The sequence below is a fragment of the Paramacrobiotus metropolitanus genome, unplaced genomic scaffold (genome assembly GCF_019649055.1).
Source record: "Paramacrobiotus metropolitanus isolate TYO unplaced genomic scaffold, Prichtersi_v1.0 Parri_scaffold0000013, whole genome shotgun sequence".
NCBI lineage: Eukaryota > Metazoa > Tardigrada > Eutardigrada > Parachela > Macrobiotidae > Paramacrobiotus > Paramacrobiotus metropolitanus.
In genome coordinates this window covers 261,439-280,431 of record NW_026570233.1, presented here as the reverse complement: position 1 = coordinate 280,431, position 18,993 = coordinate 261,439, and the positions used below count along the sequence as shown (strand labels likewise).

Sequence of the window (18,993 nt, the reverse complement as noted above, 5' to 3'; positions counted from 1 at the left end):
CCGTGTGCGCTCCAGTTTTAATGGAATATCTATAAATTATACTGTAGATATGCATCATACTATACTGTGAAGCGTGAACTACTTGTTTTCAAAACTTAGGCCTTGTCCCGAATTCGAAGCGAATCTCGTTGCGATACAACAACTCCACCTCGCGAGGTGGCTTCGCGTACCATATCTGTAGGCGTGGCCACTGCATACAGCTACCTCGTGCGGTTGAGCAACCGTACCATAGCGAGATTCGCTTCGAATTCGGGACAAGGCCTTACTGTGGTAACAATATTTTATGTCTTACGTATAGTACCGTAATTCATTGATAATATTTTATATTTACATTGAGCACCGAGGTGTTGTTAAAAGGAATGGAGTATGTGATCATCGTTATTTGATATTTTGCACACGAGTTTCCTGCAGATGGTCGAAACTCAACACGGTGTCACGCTATGCTATTGTTCGATTTACTCTCAAATAAAATAATGGGTTTCAAATATCCATTTGTAACCCATGTTTTTGAGGAGTCACATTTCTGGCTCTTTACTGCCATAAATCTGGGAACCTAGCTGCTGGCCATGACATCTGGTTAAGGTTACATGTATTATGTATATAGTATATATATATATATATAGTAGATATAAATACATACAGATCTGTACGTACAAATCTGAATGTGTAGACTATGTGCATATTTAATAACCTACAAACCTTTGTTTTCGGTCTTTTATTCACTTGCGTGGGAGAAACCAATCGGTCTTCAAGGTCACCTTTTACTGATTTTTGTTGTCCTTAATAGGTTGGCACTAACAGAGATCGACCACAATGCTTTGTATACAGAGGAATACAATACTACAAAGGACATTCCAAAAGTAAGTTTCCCTGTTTGACCTCCCGGCCATTTGAAGCAACACACAAGCGAAGTATTTTTAGTGGATTGGCCATTGTGTTCTAGGAAAAGAAGAATGAAAGTATCGATGAGGAAGAGAATAAACTAAAAACCGAATGGCTTGTGCAACTTCTGCACAGCTTTCACGGTCCTTTTTTAACGTCATTCTTTTTTTCTTCTCTTCCGCCCCAGAAATCGTCAATGATCTTTTCGGCGTTTCTTCTCAGTTTGTTAGTAGTTGTTCTAAATTATCATTTCGTTTGGTTCTTCCTTTAATTAAGGACGTAAGTATGAGCAACTTTAGCTGAGAGCGTTAAAGCGGGAGATACAAAACATGGAAACTTACTTTTGGAATGTCCTTTAATTGTATATGTACAGACTACAGATATATGTAATTGTATAGGTACTGTATATGTAGTTTAAAATACGCAAGCGGTGCATACGATTTACCTAGCTATCACGTTGTTCAAAGATTTTTACAACCGATAGACAATGGCGCGTGATAATATGAAATGGAACAAAGGTTATCCACCAGATGGGACCGTTGGTAATGTATATAATTATATCTTTTCACTACGGTACTGTGAAGCGAATAGTGATGATATCAAGTATCAATAACAGCAGAACCCTTGTCGGCAGTTTACCGATAACACCTGCAATGAATGTTTCACGCTGCCAGCTTTTTTCAAAAACGTAAAGCCTATTTGTAGTGGTCGTTAAATGTCAGTTTTGTTACACTTTATGCGCTAGCAGCGTAAGCTGGAGTGCATCCACAGGGACAAAATGAAAGTACTGACTCAAGATCAGCTTATACAGTTCCTGCCGGAACTAGAGGAAGATTTCCCTAGAGGTCTCCTGGTATATGCACCGTTATTGCTTGCAACTACCGTAATCTGACAGCTTTTGCTTTTGGTATACTTCTAGGTTTACCATGTAATGCGAAATGTCATCCGCCAGCGTTTCGCCTGGCCCGGTATTGAGTTCGCCGTTGACGACTTCCCCAATCCGTCTGTGTGCATCGTACGACCCAGAAAAGACGACAAATCCTTCGTTCCCTTAACGAATGGCTATCAAGTATTCGTCTACTCCAAAGATGCCAATGTCTTTCGGAAAATGTTGTTCGAAGAACCGGACACTCTCGACTGGACACAGATTATTATGTTTGCCGGTACAAAACTGATCTTTTTGAGGAGGTGTTTGTGACGGTGAGTTGAACAACTTGCTTTGACTGCAGATATAACTGAGCCGGAACACTTGGTACTTTTGGAGGATGGTCAAGGATTTCGCGGCGGCAGTTTCGACCATCTGGTCACGATGGAGGGCTTCCTGCCTGGGGAGTACTGCTACCACTTCGATTTGCCGAATCTAGATTTAGAGTTAGTAATCGTTTGCTACGCCACATTAGAAACTTACAGGGGTGCCGCGCCAAGTTCGGACAGTTTCTCTTAAAAATCATTCTAGGTCACACACCAACAAATTACTGCTTACTCAATTTTTTTATTATTAGCGTATGTGTTAGGCATCTTTTTCACTATGGGTCGCCAGCCTGAGGGCGTGGCTTGCAATACAGCGAGGTTTAAATTAAAGCAGACCTGAATAAAAATGCGGTTCGACCCAAGGACCATCCTAGTCAAACTCCCATTTAAAATTTGTTATGAAATTCCACTGATGCTACAGTCAAAAAAATTTAATTCTGGGCGGTTTGCCATTCAAAGCCCTTGCTAAATTCGCCAGACTCCATTCTATTTCAATGATGGCGACATGACCTTTGCAGTATTTCTGGAGGCACCGTCAGAAGGGTGGACGGTGCCCTTTGAGTGCTCGCACAAGAGTCACGGAAGATGGATGTGTCTAGCATGTAAAAAAACCTTGTTGGCTAAGCATCGAGCAACATTTTAAGCTCTTGTGTTTGCCCAAAAGGCCCGCGACATCCCGGGGCAACGCATTTTCGCACCAGCGCGAAATTTGTTTGGCCACTGCTTTGTTGGTTTTTTCTTAGATCTTTCTGCCAGCTCTATCTTATCGTATGTTCGGTAGATAACAGATAGAATGCAAAAATCCTTTACTTTAATGCATGTATCATTCTTCGAAAACATCATCTCGAAGTTTCATATCTCTGCGCGCTTGGCAACCACATTCTTCCGGACGCACTGTTTAACATACAAGCCTATGGGAGGTGCACCTTCTTTCTGGGTCACCGCGAGCACCAATCACGAGAAAGCTTTTGCTGACCCATGCCACATACCTTTAAGGCCACTTAACAGTTTATAAAAATGTCCATGAAAAAATGTCACTTGGGGTAGTTTCTAGAAGGTCAGTTATAAGCCCTCTGGAAATGACCACTACCCCATCCCTGTTTTAACCGGTTGGCTATTTACTACACCACCTAGCATTTCAAATTGTAGCATATTCAGATCCGCAATAAAACGTTACACTAGAAAAGTGCAAAAAACTAAAAACTAAAAATAAAAACTAAAAACTAGTACAGAAATGTTTTTAAATTTAATTTGCGCAACTGTCCGAACTTGGCGCGGCACCCCTGTATTTTGTAATCTAGTTCGCCAAATACTGATGAGTGTGTTGTTGCAGATTTAAGGTACCGGACGGCTTTCGTCTAGGAACTCTGCAGCCGGAGCACGTCGATCAAGTGGGTCGCGAGCGCAACTACGGTCACTTGGCCAATACAACCGCTTACTTCCGCTACATGATCGAGAACGACTTTCCCAGCGTCGCGCTCTTTCCCGACGCCTCCAACACACCCATCGCCTACCTCATTTACAAGACTGAAGGAGTTTTGGGAGGCGCCTTCGTCCACCCGGACTATCGGAAGCGGGGGTTATTTCGTGTGGTACTCCGAGCGCTGCTGAAGAAACTGCGGGACATTGGAGAGATTCATGTCTGGACAGAATGTATGAAGTTTAACTTGGCCTCGCAAGCTGGTTTAAAGGCGGTCGGCGGGGAAGAGTACCCGGGATTCACAGAGCACTGCATAAATTATTATCCGGCTGACAAACTTGTTGACAAGGAAGCGTACAAAAACTTCAGATGATGTTATAAATCATGCATGTTTACTGCAGTCCACATCGTCAGGTTTCGAATAAAATATGCGCAGTAATTATGTTTTCCCATGGATGGTGAACCGAAGGTCCGGAATTACATGTCCCTAACAGATGGCTTAGTACAACTGTACAAACAATTATTAAGTGCAGCATGTAGTACATACAGAAATACAGATCACAACGAAGCTGACAGGGACATGTCGACTTGTCGAGTACGAGTACAGTTGGTTTATTTATAATTATTATAATACTCAGTTACCAACACTTACTTCGAAAGAGTAAACCGTATAAAACGAAAACGCATATAATTATAAGGTCACCAGTGTGAGTGCGGTTTCCAGAATCAAGACCCCATTCGGTTCCGTTTACTCACTTTACTGGAAACCAAGTGACTCTGTATATCAGAGAAAATAAAACTGAAGCACACTTGTGACCAGAACACGATGGTCATCTCGATCTGCACAGCAAGTAAATACTTTGTACATGATTTTATTGATCGTGAATTATGAGGTACTCTACACAAGTCTAGATCTACAGTATAGCAAATTAATTCCGCAGTCAAACGTGAAACATTATGGTCTCTTTACCATCGCAAAAAACCTATCAATTAAGGCCTATTGCGTTAGAAATTTTTTTTAATGGTGAAACTAATGCACTGCAGTATCTTCGAAAACTAGAAGTATAGTGGATGTTGACGGTGATATCCGATAGTGCAGAAGTAATGATCATTCGGTACTCGATTGTGCCTACAGTACGCGTTTGACTTTGCAGTGGTTTGCTTCTGCGCAACCAAGGGCTCCGGATCCGACAACAAAGGGAACAAGGGCGTAAGTCGCCCCGGCAGCAGCGGAGGTAAAGGCAAGTCCAATGTGCCGACCTTCACCAAGCTGTGCGCCGACAAAGTTGCCAAGCAGATGGTCCACGAATTAGCCCAGAAGTACCAGGCAGCTGTCAAGCTAGGGCATCCTCGACCCCGAGGACAGGGCTCACGCCAAGGACAGAGTCGATGCGGAAGTCAAGAGGATTCTAGATGGTCACTGTCACATTCCCCTCGGAGTAGAGTAGCTGATATACTTTAGTTCAAATCTGTGTACGTACAAGTTATCATGCCCGGGTCCTTAAAAAGGTTCAGTGTTGGCAGCTGTTGTGTCCCTGGGCGTGGGGGAAGCCTTCACCAGCTGTATTGTACATGACTGTAACATCATTCATAATGCCATTTTATTACATACGATACGCGTATAAATTGAACGCATGTTATACGAGTACAGTACGTAAAGCGGACGCTCTCGTTCGAATCGCACTTGGCGCCGGGGCCAGTGGTCTCGGCGCTGGCCACGCCGAATGCGGTCACCATAAATCCACCTGCAAAATACATATCCGGTAATTATAACATGTTGAACCACCATCAGTCGTTAATTTGTTTAGTACGAGTAAGTATTGTAATTAGAATACATGAACCTGTAAGTAATGGCTTGTATTGGTACTTCAACGCATACTGAACACTGGACAGTGCATACGCTTCCTATTAACGCATCGAGTAGGTAGTCGGTGGCTGATTATCTTGTACAAGTCGGACTGGTAATGGGATGTGTAAAGATAAGGCGATTGTGAATTTTCGCAATGACAGTTTTAAATTTTTAATAATAATTTTGATGGGTAATCGAAAGTGCATTGCGCCCGCAAATTTCGGGTACATAATTAATTACGTACAGTAATATTCTATAGAAGTATAGATAGATTTCTGCAACACTGGTTTTGTTTTGCAGCCTCTAATCTCGTTGTCAGACCACACACTCTCAGTGGTGCTGAGCGGCGCTAAACATCTAAAAAATTTATAATCAAAACTAAAAACTGATGTGTTTTGTCGGTTTTATCAAACAAAAACAAAAAAGCTTGCCGTATCGTTGGTATTTATTGTTTAAGTACTTCGATAGACATCTGCCAATCGCAACAAGCCAGCTCAGCGGAACTGGAATTTAAAATCTCAGCGCACAGGATACGCGCCCAGTTCGATCAATACGGAGCAAAAGCACGTTTACCAGCCACACATTCGTATGCGCCTATGCCCTCCACTGCACCGTTTAGCCGATGAATCAGAGAGGGCGGGGTCGGCATGTGCCAGCGTGGCTGCATCACGTTGGCTGTCTGCTGCATGCTGCAACCGCCTCCCTATATTTCCTTTAATGATTTTTGCCGTCGTCGTGGTTTCCTGGAAAATTTCCTATTTGTAAAAATAACTTTATGTGTATTATAGTAGCAGACTCGGTAAACACCGGTGTTTTTGGCAATTAATTCAGTTGATGATTTGGTTGCTGCGATAAAGTTTGATATATTGTGCAACCATGGACCAAGGCCGTGGCCTGTGGGACTTGCTGTTTGGTGTCAGTGATGTGGGTGCTGGCAGTGCGGATGTCAACGTGAAAATGGAATCTGATGATCAGTCTTTCCAGCTGGTGAGTTCAGTGACGTGCTGCTTCTTCCAGATGGTGGCCAGATTCTGAAAATTGGCCTAGTTTTTTAGTGCTTCCTTGGTGTGTAAAATTGCTCATGACGAAACGGTGCAGCTGCGAAACGTACAGCAATTTTGTGCGGATTTTTAACTTTTTTAAAATTTTTGTAAAGTTTAAAAACTTTAGTTTTAACTTGTCACACAGTAACTTGTAAGTCATTTCAAAATTTTGGTTGTTTATTTTTTAATCTTGGAAAATAAAAAAAACTGGAACCGTGTTATGATTTAATCTTTCAGTGCGATGAAAACTAACTTATTAGTAATACTTTTTTTCGTTTTTAGATTGTGTTTTTACTTTGTAATTTGCACTGGTCGTACAGTACCGTATTTTATCTGAATACGTAAGTGGAATTATAGTAAGTTTCTTAGTTGTTGTAGTTATTTTTTGGAGTTTTGTACAAAATATTTCGAAGCCGTTCAAAGTTTCTTCGATATTTTTCTGATGTTTAACAGTTATGCCGTGATACATAAGCATTTCCGTTTATTTTTAATGAATTTATTTTTATTGAGCTTAAATACTAATGAAGTAAAAAACAAATATTTAAACTTTAAAGCGCTTCATGTTGAGGTACAGTTGCAGATCTCTTTTGTTTGATTGCAAATGGTTTTGACATTTGTAATATCTTGAATTTTATAATTCTTTAAGTGCACCGGAAGTTTAAAAGACTAGAGCGAAATTTACAGGTTTTGTGTAGAATGTTACTTTTTTGGATAAAATAAATTTATACAATACTTAAATTATAACAATAAATATATAAATATTTATCATTTAGATATTTATCATTTCACATTTGTGCCAATTTTTCCGGTAATATTTTTCGCATCATTTGGCATTTCTGAAGTGACTTTTGCGTATTCAGTGCTGCATAATTGTTGTGATTTGACCCTGTTTTATCGGCCCCACCACGCCGACCTCATTCTGACGCATGCATAATTTGTGTCTAATTCTATTAGGAATTGCCGGAGGACTTCTTACAATTGCTTAACGATAATCCGAGCAGTTTGCTGGATTTCAACAAGAGCCTCCTGAGCAGCAGTACAGCTGTTTCCGGTGCGATCTGCCACGATGGGGATTTCTCACAGGGGACCGCTGAAGGTGAGTGGGCGGATGCCGCTGCGGTGACGCAGGCGGTGTGGCTGGTGTTGTTACACAAGCCGGCATTTGTGTCGAAATTGAGTATCCGCGCTGTGGGCCGTAGGGATTGTAAATGCGCTTGTCGCAGCGAATTTTACGGTTTCTCTAGGAGGGGCTTTGCTTTCCGGGAATTATTTTTTTATTTTATCCTGCTGTGATTTCATAACGATTTAGCAATAAATAAAATGCACGACGAAGAAATTTTCTAGAATATTTCAATGTTATATGATTTCCGAACCAAATTTACCAAACTATGGTAAACAAACATTACCAAATATGGCAAAAAATGGCGAAGAGGAAAAGCTATTTTGCTTTACAGATTTTTTGTTTATAAATTAAAGTTAATTCCTTACAGTATTTATTTTTCAGCATATTTTGCTTTTTACAGGCTATCTACGATTGATAGTTAGAATTGTTCCAGTTGTTGAAAAACTTTCCAAAATTTTCGTTCACTACTTACAAGTTAATACTGTATTCGATGAAAGGGTGTTTGGATTGCGAAATATGTTCTGGATTTAAATAATAATATAAATAAGTATGTATTTCATTCTTTTACTGTATGAGTAGCTGTTAATCGACTAAAAGCCTTTTTGTAATGCATCCGTTTACGGCCTAATTATTTGGAATTTTGGCAGAGTCGTTGGAGGTGGATTTGGCCTCGTTGGACTGTGACTTGACTGAGTTTCTGCAAGTGCCCCAGGCCGACATGGTCTGCTCGTCCAACAGCAGCGGCAGCGACGACGGCTCCTCGTCGGACTGCGGCAGTCTTATGCAGCACGGCTCCCCCAAATCCGTCCATTCAGACTCATCGTCTGTGTCGTCGCGAGCGGAAAAAGAAGAGTTGGTACTGTCCAAAGAAGAACTGACGCTCCTGCATAAGGAAGGTCTCACACTGCCCAAATTCCTGCCCTTATCCAAACAGGATGAGCGCGTTCTCAAAAAGATACGCCGGAAAATACGCAATAAGGTCAGTTGCTCATTTTACGCCCTCTTAGCATAATTATTACTGGAAGCACAGTCTATATGGTAATTTTTTATGTTGGTAATTTGCTATATGCTATTTTTTATATGGTAATTTTTCATAATAACTGGTAATTTTTACTGAATTTTTTGTTGTTCTTGTTACCTTGTAATTCGTTCAGTGCTCGCTTTTGCCGGTTTTCATTGAGCCGGTTTTGCATTGAATGTGCTTGAGACGGCTTGCGCAAGAGCTAATCAAGTTCATCAAGTTATTTTGCTGAACAATCACGTACGGAGGTTGCGATGAGATCGGCCCGTCGATAAAGAGCGTGCTTAATCAGTACGGGGTCGGTAGTGGTGGTAATAGCGGTGCTTAAACAGTATTGTTGACGTATACGCGGTATAATGTTATTCGGCGAAGTTTCCGGCGCGATGCGACGAGTTCATTGACGAGTGCCGATGTGTGTTGCGTGGCATGCGTTTGGGCTACTGACACCGGGGATGAATACAGCAATGGTACTTATTGGCATGCGCTGTGTGAGTGAAGACCCGGTGGCCGATGCAGAAAAAAACGCAGACCGGTTTTCGATGCGGCCTTCATGCCTCGATTGAAGTGTCTGGCGTTGTTGTTGAGATGTACAGATACTTACTTTTTTGAAGCGCGGTTTGGCGGCTGCAGTGGGCTACACACCCGGCAGGCCGGCACTGAAAAAATGGGCAATATTTTTAAATATTAATGAATATCTTAGGAGTATAAATACTAAAATTAATAGTAACATATATTTGAAATGACAAATAATAATGTTTTTTTGAATAATCATGTATTTAATAAGTATTTTTAAATGGATGAAGTCAATTCAAATCATTAAATTAATAAAACTAGGGATAGCATTCAGTTTTAGACTTACAAGTTAGTGTTGTTTGCGGTTGTTTTATAAAATGCTGTTTCTTGTGTATGCTGTGGGTTTAGTAAGTTAAATTGTGGATTTTCTGTTGTAATTTTTTCTTATTTTTTATGTAACATACTGCCTAGTTTTATAGCTGCTGATGCTGTCGTTATGATTTATATTGTAGAGATATTTTTCCCGTATTGATGTAAGAGTTTAATTTGTTTATTGACAGCAGCGACATTCGGCTGACTTGGCGCTTGTACAGCTTTTCCATAAAATTAAAAATAATATCTGGTGTATAGTTTACCAGTACGCAGCATGTTGATTTTAACCAGGTGTGTTTATTTAATTGATTTGATTTTCGCTGATCCGTAACGTGCAATAGATACATGTAAATGTCATGACGATTTATCCGCTGTTTTGACGCCCGTGCTGGTTAAATTTAGAAATCGGCACAAGAGAGTCGGCGGAAGAAGAAGGTGTACGTTGATCAGTTGGAGGATCAGATCAAGGACATCGCCTCTCAGAATAAGACGCTGTCCAAGCGGGTCAAGGAACTGGAGAAGGAGAATGTCTCGCTGCAGGCGCAGCTGAAAACCCTACAGAGCCTGTTGGGACGCACCACGCGCAATACCAAAACGACGGGAACGTGCTTAATGGTAAGAACCATACATTTTACTTACTTTTTGTATTAACAGATTTGTTGTAGCTGTGAGTAAGTGTCGATTGATTATTAGGTACACCTTGGGTTAAATTTAAAAGGAACTGAATAAAATTATTTTAGATTTATTTTTTTTAGTTTTGTTTAAAGAGTTTTCGGAAATATATAACCGGCCAGTCCGTATGAAGTGTTTTGATGTTTTATACGCGAAAGGAACACGTAATAGTTTGCGCAGGATTTCGGGTTAACTTTCAAAATTCAAAAAGAAATTGAGTTATGAAATTTCGTATAGTGAACATGGATGAAATCGTAGTGTTGTACCTTCCGGTAGATAATAAAAGTGCCTTCCTAAATATTTCGGAATTATTCTGTGCAAAAACGATTTGTAAAGTATTTATTTTTTTCTTTTAGTCTGTACTTTAATGTGGTATCGAAGTTCGTCTCATTGCAAATATTGTTCTAAAACTTGGCAAAAATAATGTGCTCATTATTGCGCCAGCTCAGCAAGAACGTTTGGGTAATAATGCTGATATCAGCGCTAATCAGCGGCTGCCGGTTGCGAACAATAGCAACGCCGATGAACTTTGCATTTTACGACCGGTTGTTGATGTCAGCGTGATCGTGTTGTCGGTGGGCCGATGAGTCTGTGCAAATAGCTCGTTAATACGGCTCCCGGTTGTTTGTAGGCTCTGGTCTTATCGGTGGCGCTGATTATGACGCCCTACGGAAAGAGTGCCAACGACAAGGACGCGCAGGCCGACGCCGTCTTGGTCGGCGATTATGAAACGGAGAACGCTGCGCCAGGTAATAAAATGTGGTGTAATTGTCGCCCGGGATGATCCGCATGTTGTTGTTTGTGTTCACGAAATACAGTACTTTTCAATATCACTATTCTGAATTATTTCAAATGAAACGGTGATAATTTATTGTAAATTAATTTAGTATTTTGTAATAATTTTCTTGAATGTAGAGCAAATTTTGTTAGTACGTAAACACGCATTTTGAAAAAAAATTTATTCCACTTTAGGAACATTTTTTCCTTTTATTTTTGGATAAATGTCGTTCTCTTTTTTGGTCTTGATCTTTTCTATTATTTGGTTTTTCTTAATCTAAATATACCTTTCGAACCATTCTTATCACTCACCGAGTTTGTTCGATATATTGTTACGGTATAATCTGAATTTTCACTCGGAATTATTAAATAAACAGGCAAGCATACATTTTCGAAAGTTTTGTCTTAATTTTGTACACGAATCTGCGAAACGTTTATGAACTTTTTCTGGTTTTCGGTACTTTTCTGTCTGTTGTTTTGTCGTAGATTGTCGTGCGAATAGTTTTGTCTCGCTGCTTTCGTTCTTGAGTGTAAAAAATTGGGCAGCAGCTGGAAAAAATAATTATACCATTAAAAAATTGGAATTTAGAATGAAAATTATAAGCCAATAAATAAAAGTTGTTTTTTAACAGTGCGAACGCGCATCATGTACAACCTGGACACCCCACCCGACCGTCACCACCGCCACAAATCATCCGGCCTGCCCCTGGCCCAGGTGGACGAGCTGGCCGTCCTGGACACCCTGCACGCCCAGAAGACCACCAACTCCATCAGTCTGGACCCATGGGAGGAGAAGTACGCCGCCCACGTCACCGTCGTCACCACGCCCATGCCCGACATGCACATCCAGCTGGCCGCGCCCAACCGCTCCACCGCCACCCACTAGAATACCGCTCCACAACGCGAGACACTGGTGTCCATTTTTGACGATCACCGGAGTGTTGAACAGGCCGATCGTGGAGTATTTAACACTCGGAGGGTGCACATTAAAGGATTTTCTTAACGACAGTCACATGCGTGCTTTTTATCAAGTATCGCTGCATTACAATTCCAGTTTTCAGGTGCGTCATGCCTTTGTGGTTTTTTTTGGCGAGTAACATTTGTGGTTAATTGTAACCAATGTCTTTTTTTCTACGTTGGTCGGATCGCCCGTTTTTTTTGCGTGTAAGTGTGCTGTTGCTAATGTTTAGCTTTGTTTTGTTTTATGTAGTGCGGGTTGACGATTTCCTTTACATTCGTACAATGGTATTGTGTAACATTTTTAGTTACTTGGCGAGCTCTCATTTCTGGGATAATCACACCGGCGGAAGAAATCGATGCGAAATCCTGTATGATAATCGTGATTAAATACAGTTTACTCGACACACCGTCTTCATAATTTTTTGTTTATGGGAATTGAAAATTTGATCATGAGCCCCCGACTAATAAAAATAAGAAAAAAATAATAAAGTAAGAAAAAGAAAAAAAAGGCTGTGTTACGCAGCACAGTAATTGTAGAATTACGCTGTATGAGTTTCAAGTTTAACGTATCCCGAAAATCCGACCGTATTCGGCGAAGAGTAACTCTCATAAGTTTCCGGTTGTGTTGTTTGCTTTCCGAGCATTTACGGCCTTTAGGAAGGGGTTATGTGACAGGCCATATCAGAACGTGCCATTTGATCCAGAATACATAATCCCATCACTTTCGGGCACTGGTTGTACATTACCTGTTCTGTAGTCGTGGCTTAGCAGTGTGTTACCGTCGCGAGGTTCACAGACAGAAAAAACTTAAACATGTTTTGGCAAGTTCATCATGTCATCCCGATCCCGTTGTATATGATTTTCGGCATGCAGAGTTGAACCGCATACCCTAATACAGCACTATGTACTTGTATTGTATTAAATATTTACCAGTTTTGTAGCTACCGACTGCGTGTTATTTCACCGGTAAATTTTGGAGTGATTGGTGATTATTTATTGAGATGCCAAGACGAGTCAGGTTTGGCTGTGTGCGGACACCATTGCAGATTGAAATTATCACAACGGCTATTATGTACACCACCCAACTGGGTGGCTGGCCGTACACCGGACCGGCCTTCCAGTACGCGCTGAACGAAGTCAAACGTTCCTATCCCTGCCTGAACATTTCCCATAAATTACTGTATGATTATCGTTGTCAAGCCTGCCCAGAATGGGCAGCGGAAAATGTCCATGTTATTTCTTCCTATGTACTGGATAAACGACGATATGTACCGGATGTTACCGCTTTTATTTTGCCAGGTTGATTAGCATATATCGGCTAAATATGATTGTGTGCGCTGCTGAGAAAAACTTAGTACATTTTTGCAACGATATGCTAAGCGGCTTCGAACTAAAATAACTTTGAAGTATATAACTTGTATTTGTTTAATCCTGTTAGGTTGTGCAACTGATGTCGCATCAATGTTGCCGCTAATTACCGAATGGGATCTGCTCTTTATAACTAGGTATAGGTACATGCAGCTTTGATTAAAAGTAACCAACAACCGTTACTATTACTAACTAGTAACTATTACCAAACGAGAAAAGCGGTGAAGAACAAGTTCTTGTTTTTGTTATCATCGTACAATGTGTCTCGCGAGTCGCGAAGGAACCGACCGGATTTCAAGCAACAAACCAGCAGTTTTCTGTGTATTTGAAACTTTAAAGAAATTAACCGTTACTAAACAGAAACAAAAATTAAATTTTTAAAATCAACATTTAAAGTCAATTTCTTTATAAAATTATTATGTCTGCAAGTTATATCTGCAATTCTGCAATACGCTAACTTTTAGCGCAGCAAATTTGCCGCAAATCCGCGATAAGGTCACATACCCAACATGGATCACTACCTCGGTCAATTCTCCAGTAGTGTACCTACGTGCGTACAACATCTTCATCGACGAATTCAAATGGCAGACATTTGGCATCGTGATTAATATTGCTGCCAATTCCTTGTACTTATCGCTAGCCAGCGTTGTACAAGCAGAAATTAAAAGTCATGCCGGAACCCAAACGCACACGATACAGATCGATACCCGAAAAGACGTACACTACGAAAGTGTTCTTCATGAACTGGACCACTTTAGTCGCGGTATGTGACGAGCAAGATAACGCTTTTATATTTTTTAGATTACACGTCCGTCTATACAAATTCCGCATGTTTTATAATGGCACCTTTTTTGCAGTTTACTTGATGTTTGGACTGGGATCAACTGATTTTCGAAAGCTTTTGGTGAAACGATTGTTCAGTTTTCTTAAACTGCTTACGAGTGTCGACATAATAATTATTTAACCTAGACCTTTCCGGTTTCAGCTTACGGCTTCCTTGCTTAATATGACCAACGGCGAACATGTAAGTGCAGACTACAAAGTACGGTAACGCTGAATACTGCCTGCTTTTTTGATACTTTGAAGGTGTGTTTGCACTGATTAAAAGGTGTATGTGGCAATTATTCCATTTCGCAATGGCCTGTATGATATCAACTGGAAATGCAATAACACCGACGATGAGGTACGCAACCGCCGCAGCTATCTATTTCTTTTGGAACGTTTTCCCATATCCGGTTAGCGGATGTTTAGGCAGCACGATCGGCTTTCCGTTCTGTGCTCATTATTGAGCCCGATGTGTCCGTGTACGGAGAGGCTAATGGAACGTACGCACTTGGATTCGCCGATTTAATGATTGACTTATCCCGGCGCGTTTATAACTATACGTACCAACCCGGTGAATACGTGAGTACATCAAAGCATTAACAACAATGACGAAATGCATCCCGCTATCTCTGTTTAATTGAGTAAATCGGTAAAAACTGGTAGAAGACTAGAATTACAGTTTGTAGTAGAATAATCGGTTCATTTTAGACTTTAGCACGTGTATGCTGTGCCATTAAGTACATTTTAACGTACCTGCTACTTACCATTAGTTGTGATGCAGGTATCGCCGCATGTAATCTCCACATACGCGTCCGTAGTGATTTTTGCTCAGGTGTGCCTATTACTTACGTTGTGCATAGTCAGTCTTATTTTAAAATTTAAGACACAATATGTTTCCGTAAAGGTCATGAATGAAATCTATTCAAACCCGGCAATAGCGGTCAGTGGATCGGGCCGATCACTAGTCAAGCACTTTTTGAATCGAACCTTTCAAACATCCATCACAAATGCGACCATCAATGAGTTTGGTGAACGAATGCCGATCTGGGTGGTTAATCAGTTCGATACAAATACCGGAGAATTGCGGGTAATACGACAGGCTTTCCTGTATATTGTCAAGTTAAATCAAGGTGACCAACTGAATTTCGCACAACGCTTTCGCAGACGGTGATGCAGTTTGATCCGGACAATCCAAACACCACCATGGTTACGCCCATTCAATGGCCAAGAGAATGGCCACCTGATGACGAGCCAGACTGCGGATTCCGGGGAGATCGGTCGCATTGCGTGTCGATCGGTATAAACGACTTAGATTATATATATACCATTCCGCTAAAAACGCAAACATTAAAAGACAGGAAAGGGTGGGCATACAATTCGATTCTGTTGCAGGAAGCCCAGCTCTCACCGCAGTAGCCAACGCCGCCGCCATATTAATAATCTGCGTAGCGGTCGCAGTTTCTTTGTGTATCTGGAGGTATGACAATAATATTGTTCGAATTTTACGGTGTGTTATAACGGAATAATAAAAACTGCATTATGTTCGCATTCAATTTTCACCGCAAAGGTACAAAAACGATTAAAAGAATTTCTCTTCGTTACAGGAGAATGAGGACGAATCAGCGAAAATCCAAATGGTGGATTTTGGATTGTCGTCATTTAAACTGGGACGGGATATATGTCAGTGGCCAGGTGTCGTATCGGCGACTAACAATAAGGCAACCGAAACCCGTATCTGTGACAGCGGCTGCGGTTGCCTTCGAGAATATGACATTGTGTTGTACGTAAACGTCACTATGAGCATTTCCCATAGGTGAATCACCCGGGAAAATCAGGAACATACGGAGAATACATGGTCTGGATAACACCAGTCTCCGCAAGGGTGCGGTATTTGACTGATCCTCTGGTTAAAGCCGAAGGGAACAAAAAGTTACACCGGCTTTTACATGATGTTAGGCGCACGAAGATCCACTACGTTTACATGCAGCCCCATTTAGTACTCCATGTTGTTTCTGCAGTTGCGACATCTCAGCATACCAAACATCAATCGCTTCTTTGGCGTGTGCTATACGAACGAGAAAGAAATGGTATTCGTTAGTGCATACTGTTCACGGGGATCTCTTTGTGACCTGGTGCAACGCTTGCGTCTCGACAAGGACTTTCAGTTTTCCCTAATCCAAGATCTACTTCAGGTATGATGCGGGATGGTGATTGAAAATGTATTAAGCCAGTTACTGCAGTTAAAAGTATTTTGTTTTCTGCTGTCTGTTAGGGCCTGACTGCTGTTCATCAATCTCCACTACGAGCCCACGGTTCCTTATCCAGCCATAATTGCCTCATTGACAACCGGTTCACCCTAAATCTGGGCAGTCTAGCATATCCACGGCTACGCTCAGCACTAATCAATCTGGACTGTGTACTAACCAGGTCCACCGAAATGCCTGTTGGATTCCACCAAGCAGAACCGTTAGGCGATCCTCGCTCGGACATTCATGCAGTCGGCCTGATTATGGCCCACATAATCCTGCAAAAGGAGGTAACCTATGCCAGCCTTCTTGAAGTTTTAGAGAACCCGTTTGAGCGAGTCGATCCCGTTGATATTATGATGCCGATTATTGGAGAGTGCTTAAGAACGAGCGCAGCAGAACCGCCGGATATTCACGCCGTAGCGAAGATGTTTCGCCGAGCCACGGGTTACTACGGAAATGAGAATCTGATGGAGCGTATTGCGCGGCGATTAGAACGCTACACAACCGAACTGGATGCGCTAGTCACCGTTCGTAATTTAGCATTGATTGAGGAAAAGAAGAAATGCGATGCGTTGTTACTGCAAATGCTTCCAAAGGATATTGTCGCCGAGCTAAGGAAAGGGTCGTCGGTAAACCCGGAAACCTTCGACTCCGTGACGGTCATGTTTAGGTAAGTGATGTTGTCTAAAATCACCAACACAAAATTAATTTATGTTTCTTTTTTACAGCGATATTGGCAGATTTTCTGAATTTGTGTTAGTCCATTCACCTTCGGATATAATGACCTTTCTCAACGAAGTATGCCAAAAATCAAAAACTTGTTTTTACCAGGCATATGTATACTGATGTCACAGAGGTTGTACAGGTATATTCCGTTTTCGATTTGGTGCTTCCGCGTTTCGATGCATACAAAGTGGAGACGATAAAAGATTCGTACATGGTTTGTAAAGTTATTCTTCACCGCTTACGTTCTATTCCTGCTTTTAGCAAATGACGCTTTAGGTTGTTAGTGGTCTTCCTAAACGCAATGGAAGCGCACATGCCCAGGAACTGGGTTTGCTTGCCCAGACGTTAATCCATTCCTATTCGAAATTCACAAAGACTTCCGAGACCGCGCTGCGTGTCGGTCTACATAGTGGCTCCTGTGTGGCGGGGATTGTCGGAAACAAGACACCGCGCTATTGCCTGTATGCTGTGCAGTTAACGCCAATTAGATGCAGTCAGGTCACCTATCGCGAATGTTGCAGGTTTGGAGACACAGTCAACACGGCTTCCCGCATGCTGTTATACAGCCAGGATGACCATATCCATCTGAGCTGTGCCACCGTTGATCTGCTGACAAGCGCTGCGGAATTCGTTCTAGTTGAACGCGGCTTTGTCGATGTGAAAGGGAAGGGAAATGTTCGAACATTCTGGCTGCAATACGACCCCAAATTCGGCCTGGAGTCTCAGTTAAATTGCTAATTGTTTTTTTTTTGCCGGAAGTCACAGAACAGTTCTGATACTCGTTTACCTCCCCATTATGGCGCGGGCTGGAAAAATAGAAGAAAACATTTTTTTTTCTATAACAGCATAAAGTTTCGCGGTATGGTTGGAAACTATCTATCAAATTTACTCAACTTGCAGAAACACAACGAGATCCGATAAATAAAGAAGTATCCCAAACCATACTCACAACTCTATATTGTATTTTCAATTTTGTAAGTATTACATACTGTATAATGATATTGCTTAAACTTCGAAACTGAACAGATTGACCGGCTTTCGCGGCGGGCCGCGAAAGCTGCGTTCGTTAGATGCCGCTGACCGAAGTTCCGCCAGCGACATCTAACGAACGTCTTTCCGATAAGATTAAAAAATTGGTTCAAATGTACTTACTGAACGAGCAATCCTCCTGCATGTTACACGGCCTTTGTTTGCCACGCTATCTCGACACTTAAATGTCAGTTAAGTTCATCTAACTGATGTTAAATTGTTCCATACCCCTGTCGCATTACCTCCCTGTTCATCCCGTGCGCATCACGTAGCAGTTGCGCTGTTCTTCTTATTACGGGGTACATGCGAACGAGACGTTGTTGCGTCTTCCTATTTGCCACTCACTAGCCCTACTGGGTCTGATTGTTTTTTATTCTGAGATGCCTCATGTTTCTGCATATCGCTTGCGCTACTGTGACATTAAGTGGGAACGAAGGGACCGGGAACAGGCGGAGAGTGCCGGCTGTAAGAAATCTATACCGTAAGGTGAGGATTATCAGCTGTAATTGTGCACTTTCGCCGGCACACTTAAACCTCTCAGAAAGAAGATGACGGCAATCAGCAAATTTTACCGTGAAGTATGATTCCCCGCTGCAGCTGTGCAGTTCCGGCAATGCCGGTACACTTCAAATATGAATAACTACCGTACGGCTGTTTTGCACCACACCGGATCGCATGTCATAAAATTGGAACGCAGCTTGACATCTGCACAAATACAGTAATATCTTCCGCTCGTCTACCAATGATCTTATGTACGTCTACAGACTGCATTAGTGTTGACCCGGCCCCGGGCCGCGGCCCTCGGCCCGGGCCGTGGCCCGCTGTGGACATAAAATATAGAAAATCACGTAGAAAAACGAAAACTTTCATTGGGATTTACTGAAATTCAGTATTTTCGAAAAGTTTTTCTTAA

At 41.7% G+C, this 18,993-nt stretch overlaps 3 protein-coding genes across 3 annotated transcripts; all 3 read left to right on the top strand.

Annotated features, from left to right (window-relative positions):
* The first annotated feature begins 1,488 nt into the window (after window positions 1–1,488).
* LOC129584404 (uncharacterized) lies at window positions 1,489–3,992 on the top strand. The gene is made up of 4 exons (XM_055476565.1): window positions 1,489–1,735; window positions 1,802–2,045; window positions 2,112–2,253; window positions 3,467–3,992. Exons 1-4 carry the CDS (start codon window positions 1,661–1,663, stop codon window positions 3,924–3,926), a joined length of 921 nt encoding a protein of 306 aa, XP_055332540.1. The 5' UTR covers window positions 1,489–1,660; the 3' UTR covers window positions 3,927–3,992.
* Window positions 3,993–6,117: 2,125 nt separating this feature from the next.
* On the top strand, window positions 6,118–12,285 carry LOC129584402 (cyclic AMP-responsive element-binding protein 3-like protein 4). Its single transcript, XM_055476563.1, has 6 exons — window positions 6,118–6,389; window positions 7,400–7,541; window positions 8,216–8,547; window positions 9,877–10,089; window positions 10,778–10,895; window positions 11,556–12,285. Exons 1-6 carry the CDS (start codon window positions 6,279–6,281, stop codon window positions 11,807–11,809), a joined length of 1,170 nt encoding a protein of 389 aa, XP_055332538.1. The 5' UTR covers window positions 6,118–6,278; the 3' UTR covers window positions 11,810–12,285.
* Window positions 12,286–14,244: 1,959 nt separating this feature from the next.
* On the top strand, window positions 14,245–17,902 carry LOC129584400 (atrial natriuretic peptide receptor 1-like). Its single transcript, XM_055476561.1, has 15 exons — window positions 14,245–14,275; window positions 14,360–14,434; window positions 14,503–14,655; window positions 14,858–14,908; window positions 14,981–15,163; window positions 15,241–15,373; window positions 15,469–15,553; window positions 15,681–15,768; window positions 15,890–15,958; window positions 16,095–16,268; window positions 16,349–16,995; window positions 17,054–17,123; window positions 17,191–17,265; window positions 17,328–17,512; window positions 17,573–17,902. Exons 1-15 carry the CDS (start codon window positions 14,258–14,260, stop codon window positions 17,787–17,789), a joined length of 2,223 nt encoding a protein of 740 aa, XP_055332536.1. The 5' UTR covers window positions 14,245–14,257; the 3' UTR covers window positions 17,790–17,902.
* Window positions 17,903–18,993: the final 1,091 nt, after the last annotated feature.